Source organism: Gopherus evgoodei, chromosome 7 (genome assembly GCF_007399415.2).
Source record: "Gopherus evgoodei ecotype Sinaloan lineage chromosome 7, rGopEvg1_v1.p, whole genome shotgun sequence".
NCBI classification, from domain to species: Eukaryota; Metazoa; Chordata; order Testudines; family Testudinidae; genus Gopherus; species Gopherus evgoodei.
Genome location: NC_044328.1, coordinates 120,296,995 through 120,320,808, shown reverse-complemented (window position 1 = coordinate 120,320,808; position 23,814 = coordinate 120,296,995). Strand labels below are relative to the sequence as shown.

At 39.3% G+C, this 23,814-nt stretch overlaps 1 protein-coding gene across 1 annotated transcript in view; it reads right to left on the bottom strand.

Annotated features, from left to right (window-relative positions):
* Positions 1-3,938: 3,938 nt before the first annotated feature.
* RYBP (RING1 and YY1 binding protein) overlaps positions 3,939-23,814 on the bottom strand; it is a 71,189-nt gene continuing 51,313 nt past the window's right edge. The window contains exons 3-5 of the mRNA XM_030569893.1: positions 11,430-11,606; positions 11,193-11,291; positions 3,939-7,991 (exon numbers count right to left, since the gene is read on the bottom strand). Of these exons, the coding sequence (XP_030425753.1) occupies positions 7,739-7,991; positions 11,193-11,291; positions 11,430-11,606 (529 nt within the window). The 3' untranslated portion in view covers positions 3,939-7,738. The remainder of the gene's footprint in view (positions 7,992-11,192; positions 11,292-11,429; positions 11,607-23,814) is intronic.

Sequence of the window (23,814 nt, the reverse complement as noted above, 5' to 3'; positions counted from 1 at the left end):
ATTGTTGGTACTTAGAAACTAAGCATTTATTTAAAAAAAAATCTTTTTGGAATTTCTCAAGTTTGTTGTTGCTGGTTGCGCACACACACACACCCCTTTCCTTTTGTGAGTATACTACGTAGGGCAAACTTTGTCTCGCTGATCTCTCTATATTAGATATAATGGTAACAGGATAGCAGGTTTCAAAGGATGGATTGATGTTAGATTCAACCCACCCCTGGGGAGTGATTTCTTATAAATGTAAAGCAAACATCCCAAGGTTAGTGAAAGTAATAGATCTGTATTATTTGGCTTAACAATTATAGACGCAAAAATAGGATTAGCAATTATATAACTATTATAGAAGGAAACCACCAATACACAAGAAAAACTAGGAAAATGTAAATAAATATTTTCCTAGGCTTTATAACAGCTATGCACAGCAGCATGAACAGATTTGAAATCCCATAGATCACAGTATCTTTCCTCAGATGTGTCCTGATCATCTCTCTTTTACCCCAAGAAGTTGCCAGGGATTATTTGTGCAACCTGAGCTGCAAATCCTCCTTTCCTTGCTGCTTCAGTGGAAATCCAGGCTCTTTCCACACAATCCTTCCACAAGCCTCAAGAGTTGGATAACTCTTGTGGGGCTCAGTGCCGTATCACAGAAGAACTCTAACCAGGTATAACCAAGTTAGAGACCACTCCAGAGCTCCTAGGTGAGACAGCCATGTCATCAGGTTCCTGAGCACATGGCTACCGCACAAAACCTCATTCCGAGAGCAAATATACCAAGGTCAGACTACTTATTTAGAACTTTAGCTGGTCACCATTAAGCAATGTCCAAGAAGTGACTCCTTCCAAAGAGTACAACTTGGGACTCCCAGAAAAGGGCCTGATTTTCAAGAAAGTGTGAGCATCCATCCTCTGCAAGATCAAGCCATTTCAAGATGTTTTCAGATAGGGCACACAAAAACAGAGGCAGCCAGCCTCACTAGTCACTTTCGAAAATCTTAACATTGGACTGAAGGAGGCTAAGGATGATAGATGGAGTTAAAGCAATGGAGTTACCCAAGGGATCACTCCAGACTAATATTTAGCACGGAGCAAGCACTGCCAGCCAGTGATAGGCACACGTTTCTATAAAGAGACTGAGCGTGGACAGTGCTGAGCTTATTGGCATGGAAACAAGCCCAAAGCCATTGAGAAGAGAATTGCACATTCAAAGCAGAATTAAAAGAGCAGCACATCATCCTGCTGCAAGCTGTTCTTGCATTCAGTGGAACAGAAGTATTTGCTAATTAGACTGCACGGCGCTGTTTGAGTTCACATACCTCAACCAAAGAGATCTTCACAGTGGTTCCAAAGAGGCTGCTGTCTCTGCTTGCTTTGCACATGGGTATTAAAGAAACTGGAGTTTTGTCAGCCTTGCAAGGACGGATGGGAAGCAGCTACAATCCTAATGACAAAAGCAGCCGCCATTTCTTCTCTGATGTAACAGTGTCTCCATGGGATTCTGAAGGGTTTGCCTACTCTCTGGATCTAACACAAATCCTGTCTTCTGGTGTTTTCCTGATTTGACACGGCACTCAGTGGTCTGTAATCCAACACCTTGCTACAGCTGGGGCAGAAACTGCCATTCGTCACATCTGTCATCTCTTTTGTAGACAATTTTCAGCTCGAGCCCTAGAAACTCCAATTGTGAGTTCACTGCAATAAAACTGATGGTAGTTACATGTAATTAATCACTATGAGGGTGTCTGCCTAGTAGTTAAATAGAGTAATCCTGCTGTGGGTTTCTAATACTCTTACCCAGTCTTCAGGGGTATCTTTCTGTGTTAATTATCCTGTTAGCTTCTTTATGACTTTTTTGTTCCTATTTAATTAGTACGGCAAGTTTTTACAGCAGATGCCACCCTCAGAACTCTTATTCGCTGTGTTGATATAAAGCTAGATCAGGATTCCTACTAATTTTTATGTCAGATAAAGACTGTTAGTTGGTGTAGCTGATAATTGGGCTCCATAGCCCTGGACTGAAATTCACATGGCCTTGTGTCTTTCAAAGGATTGATTGCATGGGTCTTTCAAACTGGTTGTAATCTAGCCCTTACTAACAAAAAAAAATTCTCTTATTAATATGAAATTATGGAATTTTAGGGCACAGTTTCAAAACATGGCTCTTGGCTGTTCAGCCTTTGTGCCCAAACTAACCCAGTGAGTTCATGGTTCTGCAATGGATGTTGAAAGTGACACCATACTCTAAAAGACTTCTACTTTCTTATTACAGCTGGCGCCTCTTTGGTGCATCTATCCCTATTCTTCTCTACAAAGCCAGTAAAGAAAAGCTTTCAAATTAGCTGACATACAAGCTGATGAGTTTTATCACCTTTATTTTGTATAATGAAATAGCAGGATACTATTTTATAACCATGACCAATATACACTTTAAAATTTGACATTTTAGGGCAGAAGTTGAACAGCTGCTATGAACTAGATTCCCGCATGCAAATACATCTGGCTTTTGCCTTGTTCCCTACAAGTAGCTGGTTAAAACACTAATTTAATGGATCTTTCATGCTGTGTATGTTTCTTAATAAAAGTGATCCTATTACTGAAGTCCTCACTTTCTCCTTTCTATCACTCTCATCAAAGCTGAGGCCGCAATCCTGCAAATGATTACGCTGACTCTGAGGTCTGCTCATCCAGTTGCCTGAAGAGTCAGGGCCTTACACTTTCATTTTTTTGAGGCAAGGCCGGTTTCTTTACTTTTTTCTGTGATGCACCAACCAATGCTTCCGGGCTCTCTAAAACTACCTTCCTGTTGCTACTTATTGTTTTAAAACATTTGCAAGTGAGATAAATATTTAAACAGTTTGCATCTATAGCAGGGGTTGGCAACCTCTGGCACGCGGCTTGCCAGAGTAAGCGCCCTGGCTGACCTGGCCAGTTTGTTTACCTGCTGCGTTGGCAGGTTTGGCCGATTGTGGCTCCCACTGGCTGCGGTTTGCCGTCCCAGGCCAATGGGGGTGGTGGGAAGCCGCACGGGCCGAGGGATGTGCTGGCCACGGCTTCCCACCGCCCCCATTGGCCTGGAGCGGCGAACTGCAGCCAGTGGGAGCCGCGATCGGCCGAAACTGCCGACACGGCAGGTAAACAAACTGGCCCAGTACACCAGGGTAAGCCGCATGCCAGATGTTGCCGACCCCTGATCTATAGTGAGGATTTTTTTTTAAGCAACTTCTAGTTACATTAGTTATAAGACACAAAAGAATCCCAACTGCTTTTAGCTTGATAGCTCTCCATGTGTTTCAGTGCAAGAATTTTATGGTTGGTTAGATTGGAAAGAATAATACTCCTCTTTTCCCCTATATCATGTGTACTGTTTGGGTCCTAAGCCTTCCAATTTAGCATTTAACTTGTACAGTTCTATTGAATTACTCAATCACTTAAAAAGACCCCAGAACCGGTAGGAGTTCAGTATTTCATACCATCTTGTTTCCTAGACAGTGCAAGCAAATATTACTTGTAAAATAGCAGTATTTTACAATGCAAAAATATATCTAGATTTCCAATTAAAGTCTTATAAAATTTTACTCTGAAGAGTTTAGTAGCTCGAGATAACCCAGGAGCTCTCACTAAAATTCTTTGCACTAAACTTCACCATAGCTGCATAAGTGGGAGGGGGAGAAATTGTCTATTTCTGTTATTTGCAAAGCAATATAACCCAAATTCTGCAAACACATCTGCAACTTTACTCATGCGATTAGCCCCAGTGAACAATATGGTATTACTCACATGCGTGAAGTTCACCATGTGCATTAAGTGTTTGCAGGATTGGAGTACAGGAACTGTTTCCCATATATAATTATTCTGTACATTCTGCAGAAAAGCAGCTACAATAATACAAGCTTTTCACCTTGTCTGAATACTGGCATCTCCCAAAAAAGAGAGCTTTCAGATTCAATTAAATTTTACTATTTTATTTGTGAAAAAAACTACAAGCAGAATTCATAAATAGACATTTCTATTTAAAGCAGGAAAATGATAAAGTGGCTTCTAATAACAGTCGTGCACATGCCAGTAACAGGAATATATTAACATCTTTTATTTGCTAGACAAAGAGCAGTGTCCAATATAAATTTCCCGAAAACATTTAAGACCTGTGAATTTCTGACCAGTTCACAAAACCACCATTGACACTTTAGCATGAAGATCAAAACAAACCTAACAGGACTGTCAGCTCTAAAGACTTTACAGAGCAGAGAAACTTTCAAAAGCGTTATACAAGCTGTCTTTCTGGGCAAATGAAAAATATAGCTCGTATAATACATTAACATAAAAATCCACAAGATAAGATTATGTTTTGACATACTTAAACAAGCATTCTATATTTGTCTCCAACAAACAAAGCTAAGGAAATAATGTAACCATCTTTACACAGTAAATTAAGGTTACAAGTCATACACAAGAACAGAACTGCTTGCGCATTAAAAACTGTTCAGCTCCATTGTCATACTCTAAATGTTGGCTCTTAAAACCATGTTTCGGTTACATACAAGCAAAGGTTATTATATAGTCAGCAATTAATAAATTTTCAATAATTTAAGTTTATTGTAGCTTAAAAAAGTAGACTGAGAATGATCTTAATAAGGCAGGTGAAAATATCTCAGTGGAAATAAACTCACAGAAGCTACTGCCAAATTTTAAATCTGTCCAATTTGAAATGACCAAAGTGTTTTGATTAAAATAAATAGTCTGTGTTAAAATTATTTTACTTTTTCTTTTGCATGACTATGTCAAACTGAGCAAGTCAGGCAAGCTGTGTTTGTGTGTAAAAGTTGAAACTTGCAAACATAACACTGTGCTTTTCTTATCTGCTTTCTGTGCCACTGAATACCAAGCATTTCTGGTCTTTCCTTTACACTAGTGTCTTATTTTATTTTTAAAACATGCTCCCTAACGATAGCAGGGTAAACTGAAAATGCAGAAAGAGAAGGGAAATCCATTTCCAGATACATGCCTTAAGGGTGTTATCAATTTCAGAAATTAAAGTGTAAAAGTAAACACTATCCTTCAAATCCACAACACAACAGTTAAAAATGTGGCCCGGTTAGGTTCAAATGCAGAGTTTCAGTTCTTTTGTACCGAAGCAATTTTCCACTCCATCCTTACAATAAGCTAATTTATCAAGGAGGCACACCCGAAATAAACCGCCACCAAAGAAGATTTCACTGACTTAATCAGTAGCCTCTGAGTAGCTCGTTACTGTGTGTTAAAGCTTTTTCAAATGACCTATGGGTCTATTCATTTAACATGAAGTAATTTTCTGGTACATACAGTGCTTTTTTGCACCAAGTACAACAGCCAACAAAGCGCACAAGCACATGCGTAACTTTAAGCATAAGTATAGCCCCACTGAAGTTAGTAGGACTAGACCTGCTTACACACTTTCCTGGCTTAGGCCAAATGCATTCAAGCTAATTGATTATGGTTCTTTTATAAAGCAGTGCAAAATATATAAGTTCAGGGGCATCTTCAGAAAAATCTCTCTTTAAAAAAATTATTCCAATACATCTCAGTAAAATAAATAAATATGGCTGACCGGTTTACCCTCCCTGAGACCCTTAAAGGAACATTAAAACTTGAAAAGGAATGTCTTTGCAATGTTCCACTAATGTTAAAATGTGGATTGAGAAATTTATAGTATTAAAACTATGTATAACATATTGATGCTCAAAGGTAGCATCTGATTTCCTTTGGTTTTTCAATAAATACTTTAAAAATGTGGTTTAAAAAAAGGTAAATATAGCTTATATCCCAGATATAAAACAGAATTAAAAGAGAGTGCCCATGTTAACATGTTCAGAATAAAACTGCAGCTGTTAAGACACTGCTTTGCACTCTACAAATGCAAGCAGAGCTGGTAACGGATTAGTTAAGCACAGACTAAGTTTGAAAGGAACCTACATGTCTGCTACTCAAAACCAAGCTGATTTCAAAACAGAATTTTATTCAGTTGCCTCCACAGACAGAAGTTATTTTGACCAGGCAACTAATTCTCAATGGAAGAAGCTGGCACCAAGTTACCGAGAAGTGGCCCTCTTTCCAAGTGTAACACCCAAAAGCTATCTTGTTGATGTTAAATAAAGCTACAGACTCTGTGCCTGAAATTACTGCAAAGCACTCTGGGCCACATCATTAAGGATAAAAAGACAAACAGAGCTTGAATCTTAAAAAAAAAAAAAATTGTTTCACCTCTTCAGATTATTATTTTAGCAGGATAATGCACAGAAGGTAAACTGTAAAGCAATGCTAATAGACCCGGAAAGAAGTTTATAGTCTGAAAAGACAGAGCAAGAATGAAAGAGACACGGACCATCAACATGAGCAGCATTGTTGCTCACTTACCAGCATGAAAGTTTTTTCTCAACTGTAGCTCCCACAGCAGAATATCTAGAAGTGTCCAAACATTAACAAGCCTATATATGTCATCGTTGGATGATATGCTGTTCAGAAATTGCTCTTGGGAGTAACAAACCCAACTCAATTAAACAGAAAAATAATCCCCAGAACAGAAAGAGACAGAAATGAAAAGAGTTGACCAAGAAAGAATCAAGCCACATCAGATGTGAACATGCAGTGGTTTGATTCACCAGCTCAAAAAAGCTTCCAGTCTTAGGGCTCCCTTCTGCCTTGAATTCTAAAGCAAACAGCCACTCCACAGAGATTTAATGTCACCTCAGTCATTGATGCCAGTCTGGAAAATGGATGGAATTAATCAAAATTACAGAATACCAAATTTTTGTATGATTGGCTATGAAAGAAACAGCCATGTCAACAAGTAAACAAAATATACATTAATGCATGGCATTCTGAAACCAGCTGAGTTACTTTTGAATAAGCACACTCCAATTGGACACAGCCTTGTGATTTGTCATTCTGAGTTATTCTATTGGGAATGCAGGCTATCTGGAGGAGTCTTCCCATTACAGATCACAATGTATAATAAAAACTATTTGTCCAGAACTGTTTAGCTAAAAGTTGGCGGGGGATGGGAGGAGGGAGAAATCAGGTCTCGTCTAGGTTTAAACCTTCTGGAACACACTTTTCATCTAAGCCTGGTTCCATTTCAGTATCAGCACTTTCACAAAGGGAGACTGTCCCAGATCTTTAACTGTTCAATATTTTTGTTTCACTTCACAGTGTTTCAAGCACCAGCGTTTCCATGTATTGGTTTCAAATAACCCTTTATATATATTTATTTATATATTTATTTATATATAATTTATATCAAAACTGATAGTACACAGTATAACTGGAAGAAGGAAGAACTGAACTTAAAGGATATGCTAAAGGAGGATGGAGTTTGTGAATGCAATAAATAAAGTCCCGTTCCCCTCCCCCCACACACTCCAAAAAAACAAAAAGTTATAATGTTCATGGAAAATTGTGCACAGCAGATATTATAAAAAAGTAGATTCAGGAGCACATCCAATTATAAATGATTGTTAGGAAAATTATATAAAACAATGGAATACATAAAAGTGTCAAGAGTAACTGTCAGGGTGCGAAATTCCTTGGTGGCCAGATGCCCATGACAAGCAGAAATTATCCTAGTTGCATCAGTATGGGGGTGATGTCCAAGAAAGGGTGTGTTCAAGCACAGATGAGGCTCTCCAGGATTGAAGCCCCATGGGCAGGTGGAGTGTTTGAATTTCATACCCTGATTCATAGTTTTCCACAACTCCATGTGCAATTTTCAGAAAGATTCATCGTTAACTGCTGACATGTCGCCCTTTGGCGTGGAGGAACGGGACGAGCCTTTGTCTGTGCTCTCAGAGCCGGAGCTGCTCTGATTCTGCTGTTCTGATCCTGCACTGGAGGTCACTGTAGATGAAGATGTGGAAGAGGAGCGAGTCTTTTCTTTAAAGTCTGTGATAATTACTGTGACGTTCCCCACTGTGACTGCCAGCTGCTGCGCAGTACTTCTGTCCACATTTTTCAGTCTGGGCCTAAAGAACAAGATAGAAAAAAAAAGGGAAAAAAATGATTAGGAACCATATTTCAGAAACAAACTTTCTACTACGTGACAGATCAGATTAGTTTGGAAGTGAGCTCTGGTTCCAGCCCCGTGCTTAATCCTGTGCAGTATCATGCAAGTGACCCAGGTGTGACCTTTTGCTCCCTGCAACAGCACAGGCTGTGAGGGCTGCAGCAGCAGTCCCCAGACGGAAGGGATGACTTGCAAAGCACAGCAGAGATTACTTGGATGTAGGGAATTAACTTTAACCCCACTCAGCCAGAAAGACCAAAGATGACAGGCATATGGGGCTGGGAGACAGATTTTCAGAATCTTCCCCCCTCCACCCGCCCATGCGATAGATAAAAGAATTGTTATCTGAATTCTCCATCTTGTCACATCACATGCCCTGATGTTCTGAGACAAGGCTGTGACTTTGCAATACAAAACCACATGAAAGCATTCGAATATGGACCTTCATTCCCATGTGGGGAACACTGTAGCTGCATATAACTCAGGCACTGGGACAACTTGGCTTCCCCTTCTCAACTATTCTGAGTTTATACAAATCAAAGGCCCAATCAATCCAAGTATAAAATTCCTTAAAATGCTCCCTTCAGAAGACTGTTGTAAGTAAAACCCAGGACATTTCTCAGTGTTAGCTTTTCTCCGTCAAGAGACAAAACAAAGTGAACACATTGGTTTTTACAGCTCAGGATTCTTTCAGTAATTTGTTTATGCCCTATCACGCAATTATTAACCCAGCTAATAAAGGATTGTGCTCTGCACAGAGGCTGACATTCATGTGTTTGCAGGATTTGGTCCAAAATTCTGATACAAATACTATGCAATGAGTTTATTTAAGGGCAAACTTCTGCTGGTGTGTGCTGTTGCTGGCCATGTGCAGTCCTTTAGCTGTTGGCGGATGCCATGTCTGCTTCAGTGACTACCTGTGATTTACAGTCAACTCTTTTCCCTTCCAACCATGGGTCAGACTGATGCAGCAGAACTTCCCCCACTAGGGAAATCAGAGGGGTCATTCTCCAGACATCAAATAGAACTAGCTCGCTAGTGCTAGAAATGGCCTTTTTCAGGGAAATAGGAGACAGACAGGTTTTTCTTCCAGACCAGGCCCCCGTTTTCCAACTGAGCAGAAAATAACCCTTTCCTGTACAGTTGGGTCATATTAGACTAACTTAGAACAGTGAGAAGAGAGGAAGTGGACCTGATTTTATACTTTTGATGCATCTCCACTGATGTCAGGAATTTGTAGATGATCATCCCAGTGCTACCCCTTCCAAGATTATCCTATAAAATCACTGAAACAGATGTAGGTTCTACATCAAGATTATCTAAAGTGGGGGGAAATAATGATAAATAGTTTCAAAAGGAAAATAACGATATTCTTGTGAATTTAAACCTTCAGTAAAGTGTGCTGTAAATTTCTCATTCTAAAAACAGTGTTTTGTAGGTAACCTAGAAAGAAAATTGCATCAAATTTAACAGGAAAAACAATAATCACATTTAAATATTAAATTATAACTATGTTGGGATAACAACCTGACACGGAATAACTATTTTCTTTAATACTGCCCCTCCACTTAGTCACTAGATTCTTCAAAACCGTAGGTGCTTTCAGTAAGTTCTAATGTGAAGCCACCCATACACAGAAGTATGTATATACTCATTTACACATCCATGTAACCACAGACTTAGATGAAAAGATTAACGTCACCTGGCTTGTGGGGGTGCTAAAGGCCAACTAGCTCAGCATATCTGGGCAATTTTGTCAGCTTTGAGACTCAGTAGGCGAAGGCTATTCTATACTGATAGATCCTTTGTATCTACAGTAAATATTCCAGGAAGTGTAGTAGGTTTGTTTATTTTTCTCCCCCAAGTCCCCATTTCCTTTAGGAAACCCAGTTCTTCCTGTAACTTTACAGACTCATTTGTTTTCTCTTGTACTCAGAAATAGCTAAAAAGCCTGGCCCGAATTTTGTCACTGGGCTCTTGGTGCAGATCTGTCTGCTAGTGCCCTTCTCTGCTATTGAGTTCTCCTCTCTGCTGTCACTTGGCACGAGCTGGAACAGTGACAGGTGCACTGAGCAGACTTCTTCCTCTCAATGGTCTGCTTAACATGGCCCCAAGCCACATTAACTTCTGTCCAGAATAACTCCATGCTACCAAACCACTTCAGGGGATTCCTGTACAGCTGCAGCTGGGAAATACCCTGTCAGCATGACTCCACTGGAACATGCTGACAAAAAAATAGGGGATAACTGCAGGAGTGTGATAGGTGGTAACAGCCGTGGCTTTCCATCCACCCTGATGTTTGGGACTAAACCCCCTGATCATTCTTCAGGGTCTGGGAGGGCTTAAATCTGGTTGACGCTCAAAAGGGAATTTAAAGGCACTCTCCTCCCCTTGGTACTTTCACACAGGTAGTCAAACTGTGGTGTCAAATTCTGCTTGTTGCCTCCCTGACTTCAGGGTGTAAAGACGACTAGAATTTGGGCCTGCTGCATTGGAGAAGGAGAAATAGCTTTTATTTCAAAAGGAACCTGCAATGTCAGCACAGCTGAGGATAGGACTTAACTCTAACACATAGGCAAAAGCCCATCTGAAATATCAACTCGAATCAACTGTTTTATCCTTGGACAAAAATAAAGTTTGTAAATACCTGAATTGTTTAATTAGGCCTTTCATGTGGTCCCCTAAGAACACAATCAAAATAGTGCTTGAATTGGAGACATGGGCACAGGTAAATACAATATCCACTCTTGACACAGTTATTGGGTATAAACAGAGAAAAAGTAAGAAGAAATTGACAGATGCCCTCCTTTGAGGAGATTAATATCTATTTTCTACACAGCAGTTTAACTGCCTAAAAGCAACAAACCATCACAACTGACACATGACAGTTTTATCAGAAGGCCAAGGACTGAGTGTCTAGTGAGTCAATGGCTTCCACTATTTGAAGCTACTCTTTTCCAGGTAATCATTCAGATGCACAGGTACAGAGGAAGCTTATACTACTGATGTTCATGCCATACCAATTCTGTGGATAAATCAGAGTCTTCCGTCTCTAGGGCTGTCAACCCAATTAAAAAGCCCACAATATGGACCCTTCAGTTCAATTCTCAGATGTCAAGATCTAACTAATGAACATCAATTGATTCTATATTAAACTTACCTTGAAGTGTGATTTAAGTCGCTGGTCTTTGTTGTGGTATTCCCAGACTGTATACTGTTTGCTTCACTAGGAGGATCTTTTACAATATCTGACTTTGGTCTGTAAAAGTAGGGGAAAAAATTATAATAGGTTTTCTGGCTGATTAAAGTGCACTATTACTTGACAAGACAATCATTAATAAAGCTTACATAATGAATAACTAACTGTAAACCTTACTAGTGTCCCCCTGAAACTTACTTAGTTTTTTTATTGGTGTTCTTCTTCGTAACACTTGGACTAATTTCTTTTTCTTTGTCAGGTTTTTCTTTGTCTTGTTTTTCCACTTTCTCTTTCTTCTCCTTTTTAGGAGGCGGAGGTGTGGCATATTGCTGGGCAACTTGTTGAGCAACCAGCTGAGAATTTATTCTAGGTTTTCTATAAAAAGAAAAAAATAAGACCCACAATCAATGATTTAATAAAGGACATGTCATTTCAAATATAGCAGAAGCACCATTAAGATCCGTTTAATCATTTATGGAAGGATATTTGACTTTCAGGTACAGAGGATATTTCCTTACTTAGTATCAGATATTACCAGCTACCTGCAAGTATGAAACTTTCAAACTAAAAATCTGACAGCCCTACAAACTAGAATTTTATTGAAACTAATCCATAGTCCAGGAACCCTTCTCAATATATTTCTAACAAATATAATATTCTTTTCCACGTGCTTCACAAATTTACACTCTTAAACCTTTCACAGTTACATGGACAGACAACTTTCAAACATCCGAGACTTAAAGTGTTCTCTCATTTTCTTAAAGAGACAGATTGGTAATATGTTAAATACAGAAAAATAAAGTTAGTAAGGTGCCATTCCCATTTACTTTTTCAGAATAAGTTCTAGTTCTCTGAAGCAGTGGACTTGGCCTGAACAACAGATAAAGAGCAACAGAAGGTTTACTGATAAGGAGCAACTAAGACTTACTGTGTCCCACCAAAGGCTCAGATTGTAATTCACTGCAAACAACAAAACAAATGGGACATTCACTGTACCATTAAGTGTCATGTCTGTCTGTGCCAATCTCCAGCTAGCATTCACTCTCAACACAATTGTTTACAAACTCCAAATAGTATTCAGTAATCTTTACAACCTATATATTTCTTTAGACAAAAAAAAATAACAAACAAAAATTGAAGGATGCTCGTTCTGGAATATGAGGTCCTCAGTCAAAGACCCTAGTTAGCTGACTTGCTGTAACTGAGATCAAGAATTCTAAAAGTCTATTGCTGTCCAGGTGAGGGGCAAAAAAGACAACGTGAGGTGAAATGGCTAGTTTCTGCTGTGACTAAAGGCTAGTAGGTTTGAGTTTTTGAGGGAGATAATGTGATTAAGGGGGCAGGCAGTGTGCAGGCAGAAAGAGAGAAAAGGTTACATTAAGGAGGTGAAATGGGAAGAGAAGAGGTAAACAAATTACTCTGTCTTTTTAGACAGATTTTTATTTCAAATGTTTCAAACAGAAATCTAACCCACCAGACAGTTAACAATTCAGCGCTGAGTGCTCTCAGTAGTAATTCATACATTCATCCCTTCTACAATCCTCATTCCTGCCTTCATCTCCTCTCACCTTGACAGCTGTATATTTTCCTTCTCTCTGGCCCCTCCAAAGCCCAGCATATGCAAACTGCTGACTTTCTTCACATGTGTTCAAAGCAGCACTAACACATCCTCCCTATCGTCAAACAACTCCATTGGCTCCCTATTTTTATTTCAGGTTCAAGTTAAAAATTGTTCTGGTTAATAAAACATCTCTATGAATGCTTCCTAGGACACAACTTTTCAAAGTGTCCAAATGGATTGAGGATCCTTGGTCTCACTAAAAATCAATGGAACTCAGGCTCCCAAATAACTCAAGGGCTTTTCAAAATTTTACCAGATCTACTCTGTGGACTTCACTGCCTCTCTACTTCCCTCACCTAGCACCACCCTTTTTTCACTCTCTGCAAACTCCTTGGATTGTAGAGAGAGCATTCACCTCTGCAGCTCTAGCCATCCCTAACAACCTCCTTCACACAACCCATCTGTTTGCTACCTTGTTTATACCTCTTCATTTCTCTCTCTTGGTCCTAATGTTTAACTCTGGATATACTGAGACTGTGCTTTTATAAACACTATATAAAATTAAAGTTGTAATGTACACACATATTCGCACATTTTCAATTACTTTTTTTTAAAGCAGATTTAGATACAGCTTAAACTCATCCAGCATGGATCTCTAGTTCTGCTAGATTCAATCAAAACCAAAAATACTACAGACTACAAAATAAACTCCTCTCAAGAATGAAATCAGCCAGATTTTCCTGGCACACAAAGTTCTCATTTCATACAAGATCCAAAGATAGTACAAAATGTTCTGCAGGGAACCAGAGACAAACATAATCAATGCATTCTTTGCTACACATACAAAGTTTTACATAGGTCAGTCCATTTCTGTAATCACTCTTGTATATCTTTACAAAAGGACTCCATAAATTACACCTCAGCACTAAATGAAAAATTTAGAAAGGGTCAGTTAACATTAGTCCCAAAGTTAAAATAAATAAATGAATGCAAATCTAAATAATCCCTAGTTTTGCAAGAAAAAAATCAATTAAAATATTTGCTGAACAACTTTTTGGGATTCAGACATTTCGCAAATACTATGCTAGAGCAGAACTGGATATTGAAACTTACTAGAAACTAAAAGTGAAATTGACTAGTCTATTTTTGCTGTCCAACCTGAATGAAATGGAGATGAAACATCAGAAGTGGGTAAAAGATAGGTTTTAAAGATTCTTCCAGTTTTATTAATCTAGGATGTCATTATTAAAAGGCAAGAAAACTTTTTTTTTAAATATAAAAACCCATATAAATTACACATCATTTAAAACTATTAATGTCCCTTTATTTTAGGCTAGAATCTGTGACCAAACCACTTTAGGGGCCTGATCCAAAGCTCATTTAAATCAAAGTAATTGAATGGAAAGACACTCTCACAACTTTGCAGTCTTTGGATTAGGTCCTAGTTACCTCTACACTAAAAAAATCTGCACTCATTTTTCAGCAGCAATGCAATTGCATCAGTGCTACCAGTTGTGTAGTGTAGACTCATCACAGGCTGTTAAAAAATAATACTACAAAACCCTATGATGCTATGGTTAGATTACACAGTATTAAAAATGTGCCCAACACCATAGGCGCCAACTTCACCCAGCACCAGTGGGTGCTCGCACCCCCCTCCAGCCTCTGGCCCCGCCCCCATTCCAACCCCTTCCCCAAAGTCCCAGCCCCATCTCCACTCCCTCCCTATCGGACCCCTTCCCCAAATCCCTGCCTCTTCCCTGAGCGTGCCACATTCCCCTTCCTCCACCCTCCCTCCCAGTGCTTGCCGCGCAAAAGAGCTGTTTCATGGCACAAGTGCTAGGAGCTAGAGGGAGAAGCGAGGACGCAGCTCCAGCCCCAGAGCACTCATGGAGTCAGCGCCTATGCCCGACACACCATTAACAGGACTCCTGCATCTACATTGATTCTGAAAAACAGATTTGCCTAGTTAGTGCATGCAAGGCCTCTGCTTTCACGCAGTCACATAGGATGACTAGTAAGAGGCAGAGTGTCTGAAATAGTGTGAAAACTCCTCTACGTAACACTATCCTATATTTCACTCGTTTGGGCGCTGCTTTCTTAGTTATACACACACATGTATTATAAGAGCAATCTTTCACCTTTTTTTTTGGTCATGTGTCAGTATTTTTGCCTTTCTAAGACTACTGGTGAAGTTTTTAAACCCAATAATTTAAACTGTAAAAGTTAGGGCTCTGTGACAAGATCAAAATTAACCTCTCTCTGCAAGTTAGCAATATGTAAAATCACCATTGGAGATCACCAAATTTGGAACCACTGATTAGCCAGCTCTTCAGAATGACAGTTCTGTGGGCCTGTTAGATATTACCAAGTAGTAAAAACAAGGCTGCTAAACATACCTACTGTAAATAGATGGTAGTTGCTTTTCCAGACTAAGAAGTCTGCTGTATAAATGTATTTTAACAGAAAGAAGTACCACACTAAGAACTGCCTGTGGCATTTCTGTTAAAGAAACACCAAAATTTAGATGAGAGCTCGTTTAAAACCTCCTTAGCGGTTTCACGTTTTTTTAAATGAAAGTGAACAATACTATTTGCTGATAAAAATATAATATTTAAATCTACAGTAGCCCCATGAAAACAATGGAAGTGTCCCCAGAAGTTTCTACCACCATTATGTGAAGGCCTATGTAAAGAAAAACTTCTCTTGATATCAACAGAAGGGATTTTGCTGGCAGTTGTTTTGTGGGTCCAAAGCTGCTTCCATTAAGACCATGTCTGTACTACAAACATGATCCTGTTTGTACAAGGCTTTAGCTTTATCACAACATACCATTATAGTCCAGTCTGCACAACAAATTGAAATAATGTTTGCAACCAGGTTATGAAACACCCATGTTGCATTTAGAATCTTCAAAACAGTTACAGCCCAATTCAGTTTATAACGTGGTTTGCTTACACTTCAAGAGTATACATACAGAGGGTCTCACTAAACAGTAAAACTGAAAAATGTATCCTAGAAAGCTTTTTTGGTACAATTATTGCTCATATGACCTGTAGTATGCACAAGGCCCAAGTTATGAACAATTCTAAATACAGTTACATCAGCAGCCTACTTATCAATAATATTCGGGGGGGGGGGGGGATTTAATGATAAGAGACTATCTACTGGTTTTTTTTTAATGGAATACTGGGGACAGTTTTGCATCCTTGCATTTTAAATAAGGATTCTACAGCTGTGACTGCATAACAACTAGTAGATATAAACATGACAAACGGAACAGTTTGGTTATGCATGTAGAAGGAAGATTTTACCTGATTAATGAATCCATTCTCACAAAAGTCTTACTTAAATAGCAGAGATTGTGAAATGCAACCTATTGATCTTTTAAACTTTAAATAAATTTTGCAACTTTTACAATTTTCCATGTCATCAGCTTGTACTACTGCACCGAAAAAATGGATGTTCACACATTGCTTCATCTTCACATCCTTTCTCCAGAATGGATCACACAATAAAGTAGCAGTTAACAAATCCTCGGAGAGCACAGGCTGTCCCCCTGCATGGCTGACCTCTCTGCTGAAGCTGCCTTTCCATCAAACATGCTGAGATCCATCCCTTTTCTCCCCCCCCACTCTCACAATTCCCCTTTGTTTGTGCACTCTCCTGCCTGCTACCTGTTTGTGGCTGTGCTACTAGACTGGAAGTTCTAGTTATTTGCTGCTTACACAACTAGTTAAATCAGAAACACATCATTTGTGCTTATGCATTTTGTCTAATCACCACATTAAGAAATTCACACTCTTAAGAATCTCATATAAGGTTTTCTATTTAGTAGCACTTCAATCCGCTCTTCATAATGTTAGCAAAGTGTGGAGCTTTGCTCCAACTTCAATGATTGGGGAGCTTGCATATCAGTATATTTTATTTATAAACCCTCCACCCATATTCTCTGCTGAGGAGTTAAGAGTGCAGCACTGTATAGTTAAAAATATAACTTCTTTAAAGGGACACTAAAACTTGAAAATCACATCTATCTCTGGAAACAGTCAAAGGTAACCTCCAGAAGAAAAATCATAGAAAATAAAGAGGATTTTTCACAATTTCGCATGCTTTATTTACTCTGTGCACTTGACAGCATTGTATGTATAGTCAGTTTTACTGCCTCAGGGATGGAAAGTGACATAACTCTCATGCATAGTTCCAGCAAGCTCATGTACATGCTCTTCCCTACTCCATGCAAAAGATTATTTACTAGTAGCACAGCCACAAACAGGTAGCAGGCAGGAGAGCGCACAAACAAAGGGGAATTGTGAGGGGGGGGAGAAAAGGGATGGATCTCAGCATGTTTGATGGCAAACATATATTTTTTTAATTCAGGACATGCTATTTTAAAAGAGATGCTAGGTCGAAAAACAGTCTATTTCAATAATTAAAAAAAAAAAATCCAGAATGATAGTGTCCCTCTAAACCAAAGTAGGGGCTTGTCTACATGAACATTTATGTACTTAATGGCAAGCTTGAGTGTGAATCTAACCCGCAGTAGCCAACCACGCGCTGTCTGTGCAGATCTTACTGATACACACTAAAAGTTCATTAGTGCACTTTAATCTACTTGAATTTCAATGGGGCACAGAATAAAGTGCACTAATTAACTTTCAGTGCACATCAGCAGGATCCACATGGACAGTTAGTGTGTGGGAAGCTAGTGTGGGATAGATTCATACCTCACTCTGAACTAAATGTTCACGTAGACAAGGCCTCAGTAAACATTTAGTCATCTACTTCAGATATGTATCAAACTTAGGAGAAAAGTAAACAATGCCTGGGTGAGTTATGGGGACCCCATGTCCCTGAAAATCCAAGGAAAAACACAATTTTAGGATATAATTTACAAAACTATGATTATCAAACTATACTGGATAGAAGACCTTTGCATGGAGAAAAGCCAAGCACGCATGCACCTACCACAATGCATTGTTAACCACAGGAGATGATGCAGAAGTAATGCTTTTGCTGTGTCCTGATATGTAAGTTGCTTGCCTGGCCTCTGGGCCATACTCTATCTCAAACAGGAGATCTTTTCCGCAGAGGACTCAAATTTTAAAAATAGTTAATAATCTCTCTCAACATAAAAATGTGTGGTATCCCTTTGGTTATGTGTCCACATACAGCATCCTTCATCTCAATTATTTTGTGAAATAACCCATTCTTTTCCTGAGATATGGGAATTTTTTTCTATATTTCTCTATTTTATAGCTTAGGTTTTTCCAATTTTAGAGTGGAGCAGGACTTGTTACAAGATGTCCCTATAACAATCTCATGAGTCCTTATAATAATATATGGAGATATACCTATCTCATAGAACTGGAAGGGACCTTGAAAGGTCATCAAGCCTAGACCCCTGTCTTCACTAGCAGGACCAACTACTGATTTTACATGAGATTCTTAAGTGCCCCTTGAAGGACTGAACTCACAACCCTTGGTTTAGCGGGTCAATGCTCAAACCACTGAGCTATCCCTTCTCCTTTCCTTCACTGGCTGTGGCTATAAAATAGCTTACTTTGCTTTCCAGAAAGGTAGAAGGTAAGACAGAAATCAGTATATTCAGGGGGATACAATTCTGGTCATATTTTAAAATTAAAAGATGGTGATTTGAAGCCTCGTTTCCATTTGGAATAGAATGAATTAACCTGCTCAGGCATCTGTTCCAGAGTTCTGAATCACTAAAATTATAGCAGGATCTCTCTGTGCTAGTTTAACACCACACTGCACTTGACTATTTCTGGCCACAATTTTGCTCCTATCTGCCATTTTATGACTGGAGAGTCAGCGAAAAACAGACTACCACTTTAAATAAAAATATCCCATTTTTTAAACAAGTTATCATGAGAGCATTGTGACCTGTGCAGAAACTTGTCTCCAACATACACTTGTTGCAAGAAAAAAAAATTACCTCGAAAATGAAGATTAACTGCTTTGTGCCCAAATCCTGCTGAGACAGAAAGGAAATTGAACTTTAATGCACTTCACATACCAAGATCCTGTTTGGGTGCCAAAATGAAAAAACATAGGGCAGTCTGCACTCTAAGGCCTGGTCCACACTACAGCATTAAATCGATTTAAACAGCGTTAAATCGATTTAACGCTGTACCCGTCCACACTACAAGGCTCTTAAAATCGATTTTAAGGGCTATTAAAATCGATTTCTGTACTCCTCCCCAACGAGAGGAGTAACCCTAAAATCGATATTACTATATCGAGTTAGGCTTAGTGTGGACGGAAATCGAAGTTATTGGTCTCATTCTTTTACTGAGCTACCCAGAGTGCACCGCTCCGGAAATCGATCGTAGCCTAGGACCATGAACACACACCACCGAATTAATGTGCCCTAGTGTGGACGTGTAAAATCGATTTTATAAAACCAGTTTTATAAAACCGGTTTTAATAATTTCGATTTTATGCTGTAGTGTAGACGTGGCCTAAGCCTTCTGTCAAACAGAAATGCTCAAGGAAACAGCTCGACTTTCACTGTATTGTGATTTTAGTGTCTTTTACTCAGTCCTGATCTATACTGAAAAGTTACCCAGCTCTGGTAGCTCAGAGGTGTGAAAAATCCACCCACCGAGCGACATAGTTAAGCCGACCTAACCCCTGGGGGTAGACAGTGTTGGGTTAATAAAATAATTCTTCCGTTCACTTAGCTACTGCAAATGCAGTATTACATGTATTACAAACACAGATGGAAGCTGCAGCACTGCAGCTGTGCTGCTAGTGTAGACAAGCACTCAGACAAGCTTCTCACTTGTCTCAATGAATGTATGAATACAGACTGCATGAACTAGCGAGAACGTTAAGATTAACCAGCACTATACATGAGCCAGAGTTAGTTAATGAATCGCAATATCCCCCTAAAAAACTTTTAAACAGAAGTGACATTTCAGGAATTCATGAAGCTACATTCATATGAAACTGCCACACATTAAATATGGTGGTAACTACAATGTCCTACCTGTTTTTGCAACTTAATCAGAGCCCTCCCAAAGCACCCAAGCAAGAAGATATACATTTTAAGTAACATCTACTAATCTGTTGCAGAAGATTTTCCCCTCAGCAGTGGTGAGCTTAGTAGTTTGGTTAGTTTCCATGTTGTCACTTGGACAACACAGAGGCCACCAAATATGTTATGGGCCTCCATGATGTTCTGTCCTGTGCCAAATCTGGTGTGCCATGGGGTGGGGAACAGGGGTCTGTTGGCACTGTCCAGCCATCATGTTTTAGGATTCGTAGGGGGTCTTTTCCATGCTGCTTTTACTGGATCCAAGTAGAAGATGATTCTTGCAGAAAAGCTGGTAGACATTTGGAGCAGATGACCATACTCCTTAGAGAGCATTGGGTGACCATCTGAGAGAGTGGGACGTCTTTAGTTCGGAAGTGGATCTCTTCTCTCAACTTGAATTCGTGCTGAGGGCTAAGGTAATTTGGTCACTCACGGGAGAAGACTTGACAGTAAACACCATGTGACTGAATTCTCAATACTATGGGTAGGCTTGGACGGATTAGATTTTTACTGGTAAATGTTGATAAACATCAACTTGACCACATATACACAAACCAATAAGAAATATTTCCATCAATAATAATAAAAATTTACAAAGTAAGAACAATGCTGCTTGAGAATTTCTTAGAGTTTGATTTAAGGCTATTTACTTTATATATTTTTACATATATGATGTTGAAAATTTGTGTTTTAACAGTTATAAAGCTTAAATTTTCGCATATCAACTTCGGTCATTAAATGATGATTGTCTGGCCCCTCATGTTTTCCTGCACTGTGAAAATTTAAAACATTGAAAAAAATGCTTAAAAACAAACGTCATCCATCAAAATATTAAAAAAATAAATTTGAATTTTGCTATGCTTACCTATGGGACAGACACCTACAACAGATTAGCCAAGCTTTTCTGGATGTGACTTTTTACAAAAATTATTATTTCAAGTAGCTGGCAGTGAGAAATCATTGGCCAATATGGGTTCTAATCTGCAGTCACTGTTTAGTGGTTTTCAGACCAGGATCGCGGAGATGTAACAGACCAGACCAAAAACAAAAAAGTGAGGGCCAAGTCTTACTAGTGTTCAAACAGCTGAGTAAAATCCAAAGGATATTCACACAACAGCCTGCCAGTCAATATTGTTCCAAAGAATCTGGATCCCTGGGTCACAACTTCATTCCAATGGATCTGGCCAGAGTCTGAATTCCTGTGAACTGGTATTTGCTACATGTCAGCAGCCAGCTTTGCTTGTCAAGTATGTTTTATAGGTGTCTGATGCTAGTGAGATGAGTGATTGGAAGTGAAGGCAAAGAAACTACTAAGTATTATATGACAATACTTACAGCTATGGAGAGAGTTAATGTGGCAGGGACATTCTCCTCAGCCTAGCAAGCCACACTTAGATCCTTGATTCATGTGGACTTGGAGCAAGGCAAATATAATGGCCAGAAATCCAGAGAGGCAGCAAGCCGCATAAATCCAGGTCTTATGCTAGGCAAAAGTCTTAGTCAAGAAATTACACCCCAGGGAGGAACAATGATTAGCAGACTCAGGCCCAGAGGAAAAGGAGTAGTAAATAGAGCAAGTTTTTAATCTCTGGAATTATTTAGAGCAATGGGAATGAGATGGTAACTAATATACTAGGCTAGCAAAGGAAACTGAACTAAAGACAGATAAGCAGCAAAGAATCAGATAGGAAATATGTTCCTACCTGTAAAAAAGGAGGCTGTTACACTTTCACTCCTCAACTGAACAGATCCTTAAGACTGAAAGTAACTCAATAATGAGAGTTTAAACTGCCAAAGCAGGAAGGTACAAAATGCAACAGCACAGAGTGGTACAAACATAAGCCTGATGCATGAGGACGCTACTTTGTGCGGTGAAGCCTCACGTTCACTTTCATCTTTACGAATGATCACAAAGAGGTACACTACAAGGTATGTTTTGACTGTCTGCACCTCTCTCCTTCGATCACCTTGATGCCATGATTAGTTCTGGAATAATGCAGAGATTCAGCTGGTGCCCAGTTAGTCAAGACTGATACTTCTTTCCCAATCAGGCTTTCTTGGCATCTTCTGTATGAGAACGCACTTACACATGGCTCTGTAACTAGGAACTCACTGCAGACACCCTCAGATTCCGCATTAAAAATATAAACCTTAAAAAGACACGCAAATTTCAGAACACCTGCTAGTTCTTTAATACTACCTAGATATTAGTAGTAAAAGACCAAATCTGACTCAAGCATCTAAAAACCGTTACTTTTTTTGGGTCAAAGGCTGAGATCTTAGTCTCATAGACTTTAAGGTCAGAAGGGACCATTATTATCATCTAGTCCAAGCTCAAACGCACAATGCAGGCCACAGAATCTCACCCACTCACATCCTGAAACAAAATCTCTAACTATGTCTGATCCATGAAGTCCTCAAATCACGGTTTTTAAAAGACTTCAAGGTGCAAAGAATCCTCCAGCAAGTGACCCGTGCCCCATGCTACAGAAGAAGGCAAAAAAAAACCCCACAACTGCGGGGTCTCTGCCAATTCTGCCCTGGGGGAAAATCCTTCCTGACCCCAATATGGCAAATCAGCTAAACCCTGAGCATGTGGGCAAGACTCACTACGCAGACACCCAGAAAAGAATTCTCTGTCGTAACTCAGATCCCACCCCATCTAACATCCCCTCACAAAGCCCCATTTGGGCATATTTACCGCTAATAGTAAAAGATCAATTAATTATCAACATTAGGCATTTCCTTACTTGCCAAATGCCTACTTATTTAAGTGACAGTTTTCCCCGGGTAAGGCCTTAGCTATTAAATTTGACCCTGATGGTGACGACAACATACAAGATGATTTCAGAAGCAAGTAACTAGATAAATAATAGCCTACCTTTGTCCTCTAAGACAAGTACAAAACCAAAACCAAATCATCTGCGTTTTGAAAATTATCACTGGAGAGCGGTAAAAATAGTCCAGTTAAAATTAGTTTGGCAGTCCTCTGGGAAGACGTAGTTCATGTCACAAGAGCAGATGTTTGCAGAATAAAATGCAATTAATATCTTTGTAGGAAGACAATATTGAGGCAGGAACTGACAGGGCCTGAAAATACATACACCTCTCCACAAAGCAGTTTTGGCAACCTAGGTCTTACAAACTGAAATTTTATTATACCAAAAGTGATACCCAATCACTGCAATAGTTGAGTTTCATACATATATAGATTCTAAGGCCAGAAAGGATCTTTACCATTATCTAGTCTGACCTCCTGTATGGACATACAATTTCTTCCAAGTAATTCTTAGAGCATATCTTTTAGAAAAATATCCAATCTTGATTTAAAAATAGTGATGGAGAAACTATCATGACCTATGGTAAATTGTTTCAATGGTTAATTACTCTATTAAAAATTGTGTGCGCATGCCTGATAAATGCTTACCAAAACAACTGCTGTAAGCTCAACTCAAAGGAGAAAGTAAATGGGGAGGCCAAAAATTAAATGCTTTAAAGGACACCCTCAAGATAAACATCAAGAAATGTGGCATTGACACCACATACTAGGAGACAGCAGCCCAGGATAGGGATAACTGACGAAGACTCATGAGAGAGGGAACATCCACTTTTGAGGAAAATTGCCTTGCCCTGGTTGCAGAAAAGCGCCAGAAAAGAAAGGAAAGACACTGTCACGCAGCAATCGCATCCCACCCTGTCTTCCAACACCACCTGTCATGTCCGCCAATGAGCCTGTGGCTTTACCATCAGACTCCTCAGTCAAAGGACCCATGAAAAACAAAACCTGTAAAAAAGATCTTCCTCGTCCTCGAGGGGGATTGCCGATGACTCTCACTGTTAAAAAATTTACCCTTACTTCCAGTCTGAATTTGTCTAGCCATTGGATACTTATACCTTCTCTGACACAATGAACCGCCCATTAAGTATTTGTTCCCCCCGTAGGAACATATAGCATAATTAGG